The following is a 19,136-nucleotide window of genomic DNA, read 5'->3' on the forward strand; positions in this document are numbered from 1 at the left end:
AACTATATCTAATTCGGTTCCCTTCTCATTAAAAATTTCATTATTAAGATCAAATTCTATCTGCTCATTATTCTACTAGTGCTAGTGTAATGATACTACTTAACTAAAGTAGCATGAACATTTTTTACATACTCATAGTCATCACAGACCAAGATTTTCACATCAAAATCTTTCTCATTTAGCATATTTTTCTCATTCTCATTAAATTTTGGTGGTTGATTTTAATCCACAAAGAAACTAGAATAGTAAAAAATTTCAATTTCAACATTATTTTCTTATTGTCGAAATTTCCTTTGTAGATCCCTATAAAGAGATTACTCCTTTGCTCACACCTTTGGAACGACTCTTTAAAATTGATTATGGATTTGTGATCACTCTTTTTATGATCATTTAGTTTTCTTTTCTTCATCTTCATTAATCAATGAGATAATTCTTCAATTTGGTCTTCAAGTTTATCACCGCCAATTGATGGACTAGTTCTGTAATTTACTTCTACATATATTTTATAATTAGTTCCTAAATGTCTCTTTCCTGAGGAGAAACCTCCTTATTCTCTAATACACGATCACGTTTTATTTTTTGACCTCTTTCAGTCATGGTTATTTCCAGCACACAACACTAACAACTAGAAATCGTTAAACTTTGATATAAACTAATGCAAATTGAAACAACATAAAAAAGATAACAAGCACAAGCAATACATAATTATACCAAATAGGGTTACCACATAAAAACTCTAATTCAATTTTTTATTATAGAATATTTCACTTCAAATAGTCTACTGAAATTCAAGTTTAATAGCCTTATTTATACTAGTTTTAGGTCTACCTTTAAGAGAAAAAAATCCTAATAAATAATTATATAATTATTACATGGATTCTAAACTAAATAAGAAAAAATAAAAATCACTAAAAATAAATACATTTTCTTAAAACCTCATGCATCACTTTAATAAAAAAATGTTTTTTAAAAATACTATTTTTGAATTCTTCTTAATAAGAAAACTCTTAAATTTTAAATAGTAAAAAATGAATAAATAACAAATGATAAAGAAAATTAACATGGTTGGCCATGGTGGGCTTTTTCTTTGGGTGAATGTGATGAAGAAGAAAAAGGCTTCTTGTAAACAAAAAACAATGCATATTCGATCAATATCAATATGCTATCTAATGATTGGAGAAAAAAGGTAAGACTCCCCAGGAGAAATGGGAGTTTGCTGGGGTTTCACTTGTACTTACATCCAGTCTATCTAGCTCTATTCTTTCTTTCTTTTCCAGTACAAGTTCCTTCTCCGAGGTATCACAGTGGGGCATGTCTTCTGTCCTTTGGCTAGGTTCTTGGGTCCGATCGAGCCTCTTTGAAATTACATCCCTGCCTCTCGTCTAACTCGAGTTGCTCCGCTCGGCAGTTAAAGTTATTGATGGTTTAATTATCTTGGACCACGAAGACCCCGGTCGTGCTTCTGGTTTCCATTCCCATCATCATATTGATGGTAAATCTCCTCGTGCTCCGCCATAAGAACTTGGAGTCCGTATCATAGTGAAGGTAAGGTAACGCTGTGATTCTTGCTCAAAAAATAGACCGAACGCGTTCGAGTTATTGGCTCGTCCGACCCGACAGCATTCATGAATCGCTCGTTCAACTGTCCCTCAGAGACATGGTCGAGAAGTACCATGCATCCGACTCTCAAAGCTAAGAGAAGATCCAAGTTAAGCCATAAAATCCACACAATTATTGCCCTCTTAAGAGTATGCTAGAATTTAATGTGAAAATTGGTGCATAGAGAAAATATATCATTAATAAAAGACTAACTAGTTAATATGAAGATTAAGAGTTTTAAGTTCCTAGTTAATAAATTCATTATTGCAAGACTTCTAAATAATCTAACAAGAATATAAAAATCTCTAAAGATCACCACGAGCAAGGTTTCTACATGTTAGTAGCTAAGTCTATAGGTCACTAAAGAAAAAAGCATCTCAGGATTCATAGAAAAATAATGATATTCCAAAAGACAACAACTTTTTCACAATCTTATAATACAAACAACACTAGTTTTTCAGATTACAAGCACAGAGAAGGAGACATATCATATTCATATTGAACTTCACCTCAAGTCTATTCCATACCACAAGCCAAAGAAACATTCTTTGCTTTTTAGCAATTAGAAGCTTCTGTATGCAAGACCATAGTTCTTGGGCATTATTCGGGTTCATAACTTTAATATGTTGAAACCTTAACCTGACCTTATAAAACCCATTTAAGAAGAACCCTAAATTATAGTATCTATAATATCATCATGCATGGATAAATGAATGGATTTAATCATTTCAACAATCAAAGATGAAAACAGTGAATACAAAAAATTACAAATCCTAAGTCCTCGAGTATGAGATAACCCCATTCACTTTCATTGTCCCATGATGATCTAGCACATGCTTAACCCGATTAACAAAAAGACCATCATCATATCAACTATCGTACTAAAATGAAATAGTTTCACCATCACTAACTCTCTACATTCACCATTCTTAAGAAACTCAAGGTCGTTGATAATGCATTTCCACAAGGCATAAGTATCATACAGAGGTTTATGAGTAAATAAATCATCATTATGTGAATTATACTCCGTTCTAACTTTACAAATGCCAAGGCAACCACTAGATTTATAAGAGAAAAAAAATCCTAATTAACCAAGTGAACAATCCATCTTTATTCACCTATAAAAAACACTGCACCAATTTGCTAACTTCATCATAAACGATCAATATAAGTATTGCATCATGCAAAATACAAATCTCACAATTATATTTTACAAGTTATATTTTAGTCTCTAAATATGTTGTATAGCATGCACCATGTTCTTCCTTATCTCTATGCAAAAGTTGAATTCCTTAATTTAATAATTCTAGCTTTAATTTTAGCTTTAATAATTGTCTTTCTTCCATTCCTCTACATGTATTTTCTATTACATTCATAATCATACAATATATCATTAACCTTATACGTCATGTTTGTTCAAATAAAAAGTTTCTCTTAACATCACATTTTCATTCTCCCCTAAACTTATTTAATCAATCTCAATTGTGAAGTTATATTGCATCATTTTTAGCATAACATATCTAAGTTACAGATCAAACCAACGATTAAGTCACTCTATATTGGAACATAACCTAACAAACATTAAAAATTAGAGACCTGCTATTCAGGTTGAGCTATTTATGGCTGGAGAGTTTGTTTCCAATCTCCACCGTTTAGACTTCAGAAAACATATAGAGGAACAACTTATAAAAATGACATCCCCATCTAACGGTTGATGAATGAGAAAACATCCAGCGACTGCGACTTAAAAAAATGGTGTTTTCTCCAGAAATATTCCACCAACCATATCTCTCACACATAACTTGATATTGCAAATCCCTCTAGTTAGGATGTAGTAGCCATAACGATGAACAACATACCTAAAGGGAAGGCCAATCCAATGGTGTAAAGTGGAGATATGGCTGTCAAAGTTCCTACCCTCAATATGTTTTCTCTCTCACCTAAAGCTCTCAATCATGGTTGATTCCCTTAAATTTTTAGGAGAAGATGAAGGCTTTATAAGCCTTTTTTGTGGCTGCTGGGTTTGCATATGTAACAACCTTTAAAAGAAGGATTTTACTTTTCCTAGTGACCCATTCACCCCTCATAATATATATATATAGCCAGAGAATGCCATGCAGTTACCCAGACAACGAAGCGAACTTGCAGGATCGTTACAGTGGTAATATAGATGCATCGTGGGGGCATGGGGCAGCTGACAAAGATGTGGTGCATGAGTGAAGAAGGTGATGAACAATTTTCTTTGAAACGACACCATTTTAGGATGGAAATGGCCGTTGCAGTTTGATCACTGAAGTTTCAAAATTTTATAATCAAGTCCCTTATTCAGGAAATTCTTTTTTTTTTAATTTCATCTCTCAATAAATTGCAATTAGACCCCTGTATTTTGATGACATTTATAAAATGGTCCTTGGACTTTAATTTCTTGTAATTTTGACCCGAATTAGCCCCGAACTTTGGTATTTCTTCAATTAAGCCCCTGATTTCATTAATTAAACTAATTCCAAGTTCAATTAAGTCCCCAAACTTATCAATTCTTTTAATTTCTAGCAAAATTGACTTCCAAATTTATAGTTCCATCCTTATTAGTTCTTAAACTTTCAATTTGTGTTGTCTTAACCCAATTCTCAAATTATTTTTCATTCATTTCTTTTTTATTATTTATTTAATTTTCTTAAAAAAAATTCAAAAATTGAGTTATGACATTCATGAATAGGGAAAGTCACGACTTCTTCGCATCTTTTAGGAGCCTTTGACAAGGTGACCTTTTATCCCCTTATTTGTTTGTTTTTAGCCACGAAGGGTTTATGAGGCATATCAGAGAGGCTTAACAAAACTCAAGGTTTTGATACCACTAGCAGTGTCAATAGACTGTCATTACTCACTTATGTTTTGCAGATGACCTTATAATATTATATCGGACATGTATGGACTTGGTCAGGATTGTGAGGAAGGCTTTGGATGATTTGTTTGGTTATCTGGACTTACTAGAAATCTAAAGAAAATCCAAGTTTTCTTATCAATAGTCGATGATGAGCTTTGTGCTTTTCTGCAGACTCTTTTGGGCTTCAGGTTGGGTTCCCTACCTGTCAAGTATCTACAAGTCCCATTAATCTCTACTAGATTGACACATAATGATTGTATGCCTTTAATGGATTGAATTCTCTCTATGATTAAGATGTGGACTTCAACTTCTCTTACTTATGCTGGATGCCTTCAATTGATCAAATTCATTCTCTTTTCCATCAAGGTATACTGGTGTTCCAAGTTTATTCTTGGCTACTTTGTTATTAAGAGGATTTAGAGTATTTTAGCTACCTTTCTCTAGAAGGGTTGTTCTCTCTCATATTCAGGGGCTAAGGTAGCTTGAGCTTTAGTTTGTTATCCTCTTAAAGAGGGAGGTTTGGGCATACAAAGGATAAAGACTCGGAATAAAATAGTTATTCTTAAGCATGTCTAGACTTCTTTCGAAGAGATCTTCAGTTTGGTCGGGATGAGTTTATAGTGTCTTACTTAGGAGTAGATCTTTCTGGCGTGTCAAGCCTCATTCAGTTTTCTTTTGGTCTTAGAGGAAGATTCTACTCAGTAGAGATTAATGTAGATGGAGATTTGTCTCTTGCATTGGTGATGGGATTGCTATTTCCTTATGGTTAAACTATTAGTTGTTGAATGGTCAATATTTCTATAAACTTTTGCCTTTCAAGATGCTATCCTAGACTGGGCTTCCCTGGGATGCCAAAGTCTTAGATATCATTGAGGAAGGCACTTGGTCTTTTCCCTCGGGTAATCAAGAGCTCCGTAAATTTGGGACCTAGTGCATTTTCATCACATGATTGCACTACCAGATCACTATATTTGGAATCCATTAGGCAGATTTTTTTATTGATTTTACATGGGAGGTTCTTAAAGACACAAGACCCGTAGATTCTATACATCACCTCCTCTGGTTTTCAGGTCATATCTAGAGACGCACTTTTATCCTATGGCTTGCTTCTATAGGTAGCCTACACACTATGGACATACTCTATACTTACCATATCATTAGCTCCTCGATATGTATTTTTTATGGCTCGCATATTAAGACATATAACCATCTATTCTTTTAGTTTCTTTTATTTGTTTCTGTTTGGGGGGCTACCACAAGTGAGACTGTTATGAGTTGGCGTTTGATGACATGAAGACCTTTGCTTCAATGGACATATATGAACTGTAGGAAGAAGAAAAGTTCTTGAATCTTTTTGCTTGGTTAGTCCTCTTAGCCATGGTTTGTTTTATTTGGTATGAGAGGAATAATCGAGTTTTTCACTAGGCTTGTTGTCCATATCATGTTGTTAGTGTGGGGTCCAGGTTGGTTGAGCTAGAACCAAAATACCAGATTCCAACAATTCTTAGGTCCATACGGCATCTTTTAGAGTCATGAGGTACCTCTAGCCTATTGTCGTTTAAGTTCCACTTAGCATGTCTGCTGTTTTTACAGAACCAGTCAACTGGTTCTAATTTTTCCATGAACCAGTCAACTAGTTTCACAATTTTTTTTTGTTTTTTGAGTTTTATTTAGCTTTTGATTTTTTCCTACTACCTAAGGTCAGTTTGATTTGGATTATGAGTCGATGTACCTCTTAGGATATGCCTTTGTATATTTATACAGCTTTTCCCTCTAATACAATTACACTTATATAAAAATAATAATTTGTAAGCTGAAATTTTTAGTAGCTATAAATTTATAAAATAAACTTATGTTTTGCGTGATGTAATATGTTTCTTTATTGGGACAAATAACAAATCTGACTTATGAAAACATAACTCTCTTTATGACATCATCTTATACTTCTCATTCACGAGCTGCTATTCATTGGGTGGGGGTTTCAAATTATAATAATACTAGTGTTTAGGTTCAAAGTAATTTTTGTGTCACACTTCAAAACCTGAATTTTTTTTGTCTTTGCAGAAGTTGGTATCGTTTGCAAATAGATTACATGACCAAGTAATCATAAGGTTCCAACAAAATCTTTTCTTCCTTATATATGCAAGATTTTCTTATTAAATATCCATCAAGGATTTGATGTTCTACGGTTTTTGTTATCTTATTTAGTTTTAACTTTATAAATTCTTCTAAATAAAGATTCTCTAACGAGGATGACTTATATAGGTAAATTTCTTCTATTTCCATGATGAACAACTAGCTTTTGGGCTAGAGATTGGTATTTAAGAAGAGCTATCCTCATTGTAACTTTTGGTTAGCCCTATACACATAAATCTCTTTGAAATTCAACCCCTTTGTAAATTATCTTTTCTTTTTAAGTTGTAAATTTTGGAAAATCAGACATCATACACTACCTTATACTATATGGATTATTCCATGCGATTCAAACTTTAGTATTGTTGATTCGAGAATATTCAAAAGATAGATGCACTTTAGACCTGTAATAATAGAAGTAGCAGAAAGACCAAACGAATTAATAATAACAGAAACATGGATATGGCTCCAAGTATGAGTCAAGAGGTTTTATGTTAAATTTGATCAATTTGTCTGAATACTGTTTTCTATCACAGAGATTGCGGTGGAGGCATCATAATGCAGGAGAAACTTGCAAACACAATGTTGTCAGATTCATTTGTTTTTCTTTGTCAGGCATCATTCTACCACCAAAAGCCTCAATTTGATGATCAGTTGCCATAAAAGAAGGCTATGATTAAAGTGAGAATATACTTTGTAAAGGAAAAGACTGTTCACTGCAAAAGAATAAAGCACTCTTTTTATGTATTTTTTTTGTTTCTTTCCCCAACTCTTTTCCACATAAAAAAGAAAAGCAAGAACTTCATCGGGAAGAGCCCCGGCTTGATAACAATTCAAGGAAGCAGAAACTCAGACAGTTAAAAAAGCAAATAAAAGGAACCAAAGATCAATACGATGCGGACACCTCATGACCTCATTGCTACAAGTATCCACAGCTTTTCTACTAGCAGTCCAATTCAATCTCTTTCACAAAAGCTCTCCCTGCAGCTAAAGTGAGAGTAACTGGGTCAATGCAGCTATGTATGCTATAAAGTGCGGGTTATGAAAAGGCTCAATGCCCACCATTGGAGGCCCCCTCTCGAGAAATCGCCTAGCTGAAGCTTACACAGCAGGATGGGAATGAAACTATCCAGCGAAAGTGTCAACTTTCATGGGGGTTCTAAGACAGAAGTTTATATTACGAACCCCAAATGCTGCTCGCTCAGCACTTGTAACAACCAGAACAGATAATCTGATAACAAGGGTTTGATGCCAAGGAGATGAGATTCCATTGAGAAGATGAACACACAAAAATAACGTAAACTCGCCACTTGTAGAACAAAACTCATTAGAAGAATTCAAAATCTAAAAAGGGACCTGATGATCTGTCAGAATCTGTAGCTCTGTTATCATTGGGAGCCAAGGATGACTTGAATGCGAGATTCAAAGATAAAAGGTCAACTGGTTTTGGAATTTCTGGAGGGTGAGTGCTGCGAATGAGAGCCCAGTTAACAGTCTCAAAGAAAGGATGCTGCTTGATCTCTGTAGCACCTCTTTTGAACCCTAATCTCTTTTGCGGGTCCTTCATGAGCAGACCACGGATTAAATCTTTTGCCGCAAAACTGACAGAAGATCCTTCAGGAAATTTTAGGGGCTGACCTACCACATTAAACAATGTCTCTCGATTTCCATTGCCTTTAAAAGGAGTCCTACCAAGTATCAATTCATACAAGAAGATACCGAACGTCCACCAATCAACAGCACTTCCATGGCCGTCCCCTCTTATTATCTCCGGTGCTAAATACTCATGTGTACCGACAAATGACATGGAACGAGCGGTGGTTGGTTCTGCAACAAGTACAGGAAGTGAATTTGAATTTGCCAGGTTTGGCTTTTCATTTCTAACTTTTGCTGTCTTGGGTTTGAAGAAACGAGGTTTAAGGCAAGATGGTTGCAAGCAAGAAGGCTCTACACAAACGGGCAACTTGCAGGCTGGATCAATACATGATGGCTCAATACAGTATGAAGAAATCTTACAAGAAGACACAGTACTAGATTGAACAAGAGTAGGACTCACACAGCATCTTAATGACAAATCAAAGTCCGAAAGCATAATATGGCCATCCTCCCTCACCAACACATTTTCAGGCTTCAAATCTCTATATACAACGCCCATCATGTGCAAGTACTCTAAAGCAAGAAGCACTTCCGAAGCATAAAACCTGTATAAAAACAAATAATTATTGGAGAACAATCCTAAATTTGTTCATCGTGCATAAAATAAAATTCCGAGGCTATATATCCTGAAGCGAAAGAACAATGCCGTCGGTACTTATGATCATGTACACGAGTCGAACTAATTTCTGAAAATCATTCCCAAGCCTTTACTCAATCTCGGTGTTCATAGCATTAGCAAAAACTTAATTGTGATCAATCTTTCATAAACATACAACAAAATGCATATCTGCTCAAGATAACTGCCTTTCTGACACTTCCCCCTAGTTATTTAGCAGTATTACATTAATGACAAAGTAATTAAACCAGATTGAGAGCGAAACAAAGAAGAATCACAAACCAAAAGATATTAACAAGCACACACTAACCTTGCTGCCTGCTCGCTAAAATGCTTGCCAGGTTGTCGCTGTCTTAGTATATGAAGATCCCCACCACTGCAAAACTCCATTAACAAACAAGAAAACTTATCGGTCTCGAAATGCGAATAAAGGGTTGGTAAAAATGGATGATCCAACAAACCTAAAATCTCTCTCTCAGTTCGAGCTCTCAACAACTTCTTCCTCCCAGCTAACATTCCTTTATCCATTACCTTCATTGCAAACAAGCAACCCATCCCTCTCAACTCAGCCAAATATACACTCCCTATATCCCCGACACCAAGTTTCTTCAATAACCTAAAATGACCCAAACCCATCCCCATATCCCCATCTTTACCCTTTACACACTGTACAGCATCCCATCTAAAGTCATTTCCCTTATGGGGTTTCGAAGGGTAGGAGCTCCTGAAGCTAGCCTCATTTGGGTCACAAATCAAACTAGCCTTTTCACTCTCTTTAGATTCACTAGCAGCAGTACCATTGCTCACATTGCTGCTATTACTAACACTATTATCAGAGACGGAACTACACAAGCCGATACTAACAGTGCTGTTAGTGAAGCTGAGATCCTGAAAGCTGCTAGTAATCACAGACTCAGCCTCAGCATCAAACGTTCCCATCTTTTGTGTTGTATCTTTGTCCATGATTTGAGGGAATGTGATAGCAAGAAGAGGAAAGAAAGGGGCTTGGACTGATGATTAAAAATGGATGGTCAGTCAAATTGGTGCTGGGGAGTGACCGAGGTGGTCAAAGGGAGCGAGAGCGAGAGAGGGAGACGCGGGCTCAACTTAAAACACAGATGGATAGTTAAAACAGCAGCATTCAAATTTGAATTCTAGCAATGAGAGACCCAATGTTTCTCGCTTCTATCACACACTGCTTGTTTTTGTCTCCAAGCTGTAACATGTCTTGATTGCTGTAACTCTCAGAGAGACTCCGTCCCACTTCACGAGGAAGACAAAAGACTTTCAGATTTTCTATAAACTAAAACAGTACTAATTAAATACATTACACACACACACACACATACTCTTTTTTTTTTTTTCCTTTTTATTAGCAAACTCTTATCGTAAAAACCAGGCCTCGGCCAATACCGTTACATTGATTATGGCGCACAACTATAAGTTGTGGATTCACAAGTGACAATGCTACAGTATCATGCCTTTCTGATTCCATTTTAATTTAAAAAATGTTTTGGGAATAATTACCATAAATAATTTTTCAATGAGCTAAAACACCATAAAATATTTGGCAGCTAATGGTCATATTATTTTTTTAATGTAAAAAATATGTTTAATAGTTGCTATTTTTTTTTCTTGAAGGAAAAAAAAACTTAAATCACACGAGGATTAACTTAATGTGATCTGTTTGATTTTATGGGTCTAAAAATAACTAGAAAGATCAATAAAAACATAAATTGACTCAAAATAAATATTTAAGATGAGATTTTTTATATATAAATATTAAGAATGAAACATATTAGATTAATTCGGATGAGTCCGAGTTAACCTGTCAATTTGCATGCCAAGTCATGAGACTATAATAACTTCATAGATAATAAATCAAAATAAATTATGAAGTTTAATTTTTAATAAACTTAGTGTTAAATAATGAAATTAAAAAAATCAATTAAAAAAAGGATAAAAAATAACCAGAGTCAACCTGCCAAACCCGCAACTTGAGTCATGAGACTGAGATAACCTAATAGAAAAAAATAATTAAAACAAATTATAAAGCTTAATTTTTAATTTAACCCACTATTGAAAGATAAAATTAAAAAAGATTCAATTAAAATATGACATAAAAAATGACTCGAATCAAACTCGTAACCCTAGTTATAAGACGAGTATAATATCATAAAAAACAAACTAAAACAAATCATAAAAAATCAACTCAATGTTAAAAAAAAAATTTGAAAAAAAAGTTAATAAGAAAAAGAAAAAGAAACATAGAGTCAACTGAGTCCATCATTAAACTTGTAGTCTACATCATGAGATTAAAATAATCTAATAAAAAATAATTTAAAAACAATTATAAAGCATAATTTCTAATTAAATTAATGTTGAAAAATATAATTAAAACTAAAAAAATATTTTGAAAAAAAAAAAAGAAAAAAAAATTCCAATAAATAATATTTTAGAAGGAAAAATATAATAAAATTCTCTTCTATTTTATTTTTTTGTTTAATAATTAACATGCATAATTCATAAAGGTTACTCATAGCGTAGCTTTTTGGGTGTAATAATTTAATGAGATGAAGATTTTTAGATTCCATTGGGATATTCCCGGAATAAAAGTTTTGAAGCTGGCAGGAGGAGATGCTGAGACAGATCAGAGATGCCACATGGACATTTATGAGGTACTGAATATTGTTTTTCCTGTAATGGTGATCTAAATCTTTGTTTTTTCGATTTCCGTGATAATTTAAAATATTATTTTGAAATGTGACCCAAACAATTACAAGCACATTATATGAAATACAATACTGAGAAATTTTATAATACTTAAATGATAAGGTATTAATATTTATAATATTAGGAGAAAGAAAAACATGAGAAAAAAAGCATAAATTAAAGATAAATTTTCATATTTTTTTTTTATTTATAAATTATGATATGATTTTATCTTTCATGTTTTTATTCTCTCTTTATATCTTTCTTTTAAATATTAAATATTGATAGTTATAAATTTAACACCAAAAAATAGCTTGCCAAGTCTAGAAATCAAAGGGTTGACCCGGGACCAGACCGACCCGGGCCTGGAACTGGTTCGAGTCTAAGTAAAAACCTGCTGAGGAGTTGGCCCGGCGAAACTCGGTCAAAGTCTAGAAACATATTTGAACCTAACAATCAGAGAATTTAATCTAAATTCTGTTCGGTTTTTAAATTAACCTAAATATATTTCTAAACATGTGTTCTAAAAACTTTTCTTAAAAAAATCAAATAGCTTGAAGTACAAGTTAAACTTTTATAATCTCTTAGTAAAAAATCAAATCCCATCTATTTCATTAATTTACATTAAGTTTTGTTTTTCAAATAATAAAATATTTTATCTTGAGTGTATTCTGAGAACACACATTAATTGATTGAATTGGAGAGTTTTACTTATGTAAGTGAAACTCTCCAATTCCATCAAGTAATGTGTGCCATTAGGACACACGTTAGAAAAATCCATAATTAATTTGTTTATATTTTAATTTATTGTATCTTTTATAATTAATAAAATAACATATGATTGTATAACTAATAAAATACAGATTATTAATTTGTGCAGATGACATTTAATGAAATAAATTAATAAATTACCAGTTAACTGTAATATATTCATGGCTAATCTTTATAAGTAGATATCATATTTTAAATACGATCTTCAAAAACAAAATATTCATATCAAAGTTATTTTCTTTTGAATTGTTTTTCTTTTTGAAAATAAATTATGAGTTAATTTTTAATGAGTTCACCGTAACCCAATTTTGGGTTCCTAAAATCTTTTATGTAATTTTTTTTGAAATATTTAAAAATACAAAAAAAATCATAAATTAAAAACTTGAAAATAGATGAGCTTTTGAGCATAATAGGTCAAAACACTAAAAGAATAGTCAGACTGAGATATTATTGATGAGATAGGCAGAAGAGGGATTTAATCGCATATATTGGAAGTAATAGGACCAAATTGGATCAAATGGCAAAGGTTGGGAACTTAATTGCAGCATTGGAGAGCCTAATTGAAGAAAAATTAAGTTTGAAGGATAATTAAGCCAAAATTAGAAGAATTAATAGGTTTGAAAGTTGATTTGGCCAAAATTAGAAGAGTGAATTAAGTTCAAGATCTTAATTAAACTTTTAATGGGTTTAATTGATTTAATTAAGGACTTAATTGAAGCAAAATTAAGTTTGAAAGTTGATTTTACAAAAATCAGAAGAATTAATTAAGTTGAAAGGCTTAATTAAACTTTTAATGGGTTGAATTGACTTTATTAAGGACTTAATTGAAGCAAAATCAAGTTTGAAAGTTGATTTGGCCAAAATTGAAAGAATTAAATAAATTCAAGGGGTTTAATTAAACTTTTGATAGGTTGAATTGACTTAATTAAGGACTTAATTGAAGCAAATTAAGTTTAAAAGTTGATTTGGCTAAAATTAGAAGAATTAATTAAGTTTATAGGATTAATTTAACTTTTAATGAGTTTACTTGACTTAATTAAGGATTCAATTGAAAAAATATTAAGTTTGGAGGCATAATTTGGGCCAATTTGAAAGATCAGAAATCCAGTTCAAGCTTTAAAGAGCATAATTGGTGCAATCATGGTCTTAATTAAAAAAAAAAGAAGTTTAAAGGGTCAATTGAAGATGAAATTGCATAAATTGAAAATCAATGACTAATTTGTAAAAGGTGTGTGAATTAAAGGATTCCAATCAATATTTTCAAGGATGTGATTGCATGAAGTGAAAAGTTTTCAAGTTAATTAAAGGTGTATATGCTGAAATTAGAAGTATATGGACTATAATGGAAATTCTCAAAATCCTAATTAAAAACCCTAATTTTTAGGGTTTAGAACAAACGACGTGTCATTTAGTCATTGTTCTTCCTTTTCTTTTTCTTTAGCTAAGAAGGTAGATCAAGGAACCACTTTTAGACAAATAAATGTAGCATCTCCGACCACCTCAGGGGCTCCAATTAGTATCAAATATCTAAAAAATACTTTCTCTACAAAGATCAACCATCCTTATCAAATGTTTATACCCTATTTGGTTCGAAGAACTTAACAACTTCGTATCCTCAATCAGCCTCTCTTGTATTGATAGTTTCAAATAGATTGAGGATCGATCTTCCAATAAATAAATGTGAAGTTCTAAACCTCTAAATCAAATGTGGTTTATTCTCAATGATAGATATGCATTTTTTTTTATATCTTTTAGGTCCTCTAATGGTATGTTTATGTCCTAATCTATACAATAAATTTGCCAAAAGTACCCTACCCACAACCTAGATTAAAAAAGAGAATCACTCATTAAAAAGCTAACTTTGAGGCTGTTTTCTCTTACAATGATTTAGTTCACAAAGTGACAAAAAGAAACCAGGAACCACAACTTTTGAGGGAAAGTTATAGAAGACAAGTAAAGGGAGAGTCTTCTATAATCATCTACCATGGGAAAACCAACATGGTTTTATAACCTCCCAGGTTTTGTTTCAACCTATATAAAAAAGGGTCTTTTCATAGATACGGGGGGAAGAAAAATCAAGAGATGTTTCAGAAATAATCGAGTGATAAATTCTATAGGTGATTAAAAAAGAAATGCTAGTAAAATAGTGTGCAAAAAGTTGTAAAAAGATAGGAGAGAAGAAAAGAAGAGGGACAAACAAACCAAAATATTGATTAGGAGTTGGGAACAAGAAGAAAAAGGCAAGAAATACCAGAAAAAAGGGAGCATTATGGTTAGAAGGCATGCATTTTCTTTTGATGAGATGATGTAGCTCAATAAGCACAACCCTTTTTTAATCCCTTTTAAATTCTTTTTTGAAGGTTTATAGTTCATCTATGTGATTAATTGTTAGTTTAGAGGCATTGTATGTGTTTTTTATATAGCAAATTATATTTCAAAGTAATGTGCATTGTTTTGAAAAGTAGGTTTAAGATGGTATTGAATATATAGTTTGATGTTTATGACTGCTAATATGATATGATAGATTGTTTAAGGAAGAATGTCATGATGCTTAGATTAGTCACTAGATCTATTTTTGATTTCATATTGGATTGGTCAAGTTATGTTCATGATAAGGTTGATTGAAAACATATGTTAGGATCAATATTTGAAGAAATGTATTTTTGAAATCTTATGGATTGATTTGGTTTAATTATTGTAATTTTTTTTCCTCTTAAGTACTTTGATGGCTCAAATAAGTTATGATGGGCTTGTTTGAGTTAAAGTTGCTGGTTTTAGGCCATTATACTAGAGTTTTGATTATTTTCTAGGTTGAAGGCTGATTATAGGATTTTTTGGGTTTTTTTTTTATTTGGGTTAAATGTTCAAAGGTTGTCGAATTCAATTTCTTACAGGCTAATATTTTGGCCTATCATGGGTGTTTCAATCAAAGCATTAACTTATGCATGATTTTTTTTCTACTCTTGATTTGCTCATTTAAGGCTTGATTTAGATCAATAGATCCTTGGTAACTTTGAATATCCGAGTTTTGGTTTAGAACTATCAAGTATGATTCATGCAATTTATGGCTTATTTTTCCCATTTGATGCATCATTATGCTTGAATCTTTCTTATTCGATCTCTTTTTATCCTTGATTTGGTGTAATCTAATTTTATCTTTAATTGGATTTCTAAGGTTCATCCATGTTCTTCGTGTTCTTGAGAGGACTCAACCAAAACTTGACTTTTGATCTTTGATTTTTCTTTACTAAGTGTGCGATATTTTTTTAGGCATTGAGCCAAGCTGCTAAGCCTAGTCTATGTGGCTGGACCAAACCTTTCAAGGTTTAAGGCCGTGTTTAGTGAGATGAAAATTTACCAAAGAAAAAAATGTGTTTTTGAGTTTTTAAAGCTTGTTTGGAAAACATGTCTTAATGTTTTTGTTTTAGTCTTATATTTATGTTTTTGTTTCTTATTTTGCTAAACAGAACCTTAGTTAAATCTTAATTCAATTTTAGATTTTTAACAGACCATTTTGCAATTAATTTAGGATTTTCCACATAATTTTTACCCTTTCATATTTAATATTTGAGATTACAAACTTATAAGTAAGACACTTTCCTCGTATTAAATAAATTCATTTCATTTGTTTTTTTTTAATATATATATATATATATATATATATATATATATATATATATAAAAGCAACAAAAAATCTATCTTTCAAAAATATATTTATGTTTTAAATTGCACATGGTCAAGTTTCTCCAAATAAAACCATGTTTTCATTTTTAATTAATAAAATACAAAAATTACGAAAAAAGAGATATTGCATGAAATAGCATACCATAAAAAAATAATTTTTATATTTTGCTTGCATCATAGATTTAATAAAAAAAAATTGTTTATTTTTAATATGAGGGATTATAAACTTATATGTAAAATGTATTCTTGATATTAAAAGAAACAAACATAAGAAATATTTTTTGGCTCTAGATTAGCTAGGCTTGACCTGTAAAGCCATAATGTACTCTACTGGAATGGACTTGCTTTAACCAGTAGATAGACTAGTGGTTAGAAAAACACAACAGAGCTTTAGCAATAATAAGAAAAATGAGTAATACAACTTATTTTAAATAGGGTGTATTAGGGGGTAATAATGTCCTTCCAATACACAATTAGCCTCTTTATTCAGACTCTAAAGACCAATTAGGGTTTTTAGTGATTAAAATGTTAGGTGATGACTTCAATCCTTTTAAACCATAAAAAGAAAAAAAGAATTTCTTATTCTTTCTACACCACTAATCATTATTCAGGAGGATGATCTGTGATGCCGTATACGTACGACAAAGTTAATTACCATCGAACTCAATCAACAAAAAAGTTTTGAAGTTTTGAAATGTTACAAGTTTGCTATTATAATTGACTTAATGTCCAAAGCACCCTTTATAATTTTTGTATCTTCATCTTTCTTTTATGATTGTTATCCTAGATTAAAACCCATGCATTCCTCTTTTTTCTTGATTGCCAAATCATTGTTTGCTACCACTCCCTAACTCTAAAGACTGATCACCACTAGCTGAAAAGCATCACAAAAGTTTCTAGTAAAAAAGCTTGAATTTTTTCATATCCAAGCCTGAATTCCTTAGTGGCACAAAACATTGAAAAATGCTTCCTATATAATAATTGAAGTAACATGCTTCCTATATTGTGATGAAGTGTTTGTTGATTTAGATTGATTGCAAATTTTTATAGTTGTCAAATATTTGAAATATTATGGGTTCATGCCCGTTGCGATAACCTCAAGGGTATGATGCCATCAAGTAATTTATTTTTGAGGTTGAGTAAAGATGGAAATCAATATCCTGCGATGGAGTTAGGAGAATTGGGTTGCAAAAGGTTTATCCGAGACATAATGGTTTGGTCTCGGTGTAAATTTTTAATGTCTTGATGTTTCTTAATGATTTATAAAATTTGTATGCAAACACTTGATTTTTCTTGTGTTTAATTTTCAACATGATGCATTTTTTTGTATGAATGTGTTTTCAAAAAAATTACGGCATAAGCATTTTCATATAAAAAATATATAAAAAATTAATTACTTGGTTTATTTTTATAAGTTGGGGCTTTGTTTTCAAACATGAATGTGAAACAATGAGTTAAACGATGCCTCAACAATATCCTCTCGATACATTTTTCCATCGTATAGTAAATATTTAGGAACACCTCCACTTAGGATCTAGAATGAGTCCAATAAAAACTCATTCAATTATTCACTAACATATCTCGATAAAATATTTATAGTCATAAGTCCATAAATGGAGTAAATGATCATAAAAATGTCAATTCACCAAACAAATTGGGAGTAACAAAAATAACCAGGATTTTAAAACGGATAGACATATAACATACCTCGGGTCCAACTCATCGTAGTGGACCTATGTAAAAAGATCATTGATAGATTAGACACAACAAACCATTAGGAATAAATAGAAATTCCAATGCAACTTATCTGAAGTAGAATACTTTAAGGTGATGGTATATTCCATTTAGCACAACTAGTCATTTATCTCAAAACTTTGTAGAACAATTAGGATTTTCTAGTTACTATAATATTAGGTGACAACTTCTCTTTCTATTATTATCCCATTTTAAAACAAAAAAGTATTTGTTTTTATGGGTTTGTTGCAATGTCAGGTGCAACATATTTCATAGTTAATCATCATATTTTATACCTAATTCAATTAAATCTCATATTTAACCTAAAAAATCCTAACCCTAAATCTAATTCGCAACTGACAACAACCCAAAATATCATAAATAACAAAATTAGTAACTTGAATTAATGTATTTTATAACTAATTAACATAATTTAAACCTATAATTAAAAAGTTAATAATTCTTAATTCCAAACCCTAAAATAATTAAAATCAATAAATAGCACAAATTATCACAAACCCTTTGAAATTGATTAAGAAAAAGTGTGTAATATTCCTCTTAGTATTGAATTTAAGTGGTTGTAGCAGCTGAAATCCAAGAAAGGGTCGCCGGTGAGATGAGATAGAGTTTGTCTTCTTTTGCTATGAAGAAAGAGAGGGGTGGTGTCATGTTTTATGGGTGGGTGTTTCGTGGTGGTGCGTGGTGGGTCACGACCGGAAAAAGGGAAAGTGGAGGAGAAGAGAAAAAAAAAAACAAAAAAGAAATGATAACTAGAGATCGAGGTTTTAATTTGTTCGTAGTCGCGTGTTAGACATGTGATTCATGAGACACAAATGAAATATGTAATTTTTCAAACTATGTTATTTTTTAAAATATTTTAAAAATAGGATTTCCAAAATTGTTTTTGATACTATGCTAAATTCAAAGAACAGAGCTCTCTCCAAAGCCAAAATCCTTCTACCAGTTTGAAAAAAATGAGGGAAAAAAAAAAAACATCCAGGTATTATTCACAAGTACAACAAGATTGATTAATTAATGTAAAATGTTTTACGCATGGTCCATGGGGATGATTCTCCACTCGCAAGTGCACATTGTTTAATGTTTAAACTGTTTTTACAGATGTCTGCTTAATTCTAACTCTCACTTAACTAATACTTGCTTTGGTTTGCTTTCAAGGGAGGATAATTGATAATAAAAAAATCACAGACATATCACTTTCTTGTCTCTAAAGTTTGTTTTCCATCAATAACTTGGAGTACAATTGAAGAAGCAGGGAGGGCCGGTCCCGTATCAAATTCTTAATTCTTGAACTATAAATAGTATTAATTTCTACAACCTTTTCTCTT

General features: G+C 31.9%; 1 protein-coding gene across 1 annotated transcript; it reads right to left on the reverse strand.

Moving 5' to 3' along the window:
• Positions 1 to 7,333: 7,333 nt before the first annotated feature.
• Positions 7,334 to 10,151, reverse strand: LOC7495941 (serine/threonine-protein kinase D6PKL2). The gene is made up of 2 exons (XM_024588882.2): positions 9,199 to 10,151; positions 7,334 to 8,817 (listed from the first exon to the last, which is right to left on the reverse strand). Exons 1-2 carry the CDS (start codon positions 9,849 to 9,851, stop codon positions 7,944 to 7,946), a joined length of 1,527 nt encoding a protein of 508 aa, XP_024444650.1. The 5' UTR covers positions 9,852 to 10,151; the 3' UTR covers positions 7,334 to 7,943.
• Between the last annotated feature and the right edge of the window lie 8,985 nt (positions 10,152 to 19,136).

Source organism: Populus trichocarpa, chromosome 17 (genome assembly GCF_000002775.5).
Source record: "Populus trichocarpa isolate Nisqually-1 chromosome 17, P.trichocarpa_v4.1, whole genome shotgun sequence".
In the NCBI taxonomy this organism is placed as follows: domain Eukaryota; kingdom Viridiplantae; phylum Streptophyta; class Magnoliopsida; order Malpighiales; family Salicaceae; genus Populus; species Populus trichocarpa.

Coding starts and splice junctions, on each gene's coding strand:
- LOC7495941 (XM_024588882.2), bottom strand. CDS start 9,851: ATGGACAAAGATACAACACAAAAGATGGGAACGTTTGATGCTGAGGCT. Junction 8,818..9,198: donor TTTAGCGAGCAGGCAGCAAG/GTTAGTGTGTGC, acceptor GTTTTTATACAG/GTTTTATGCTTCGGAAGTGC.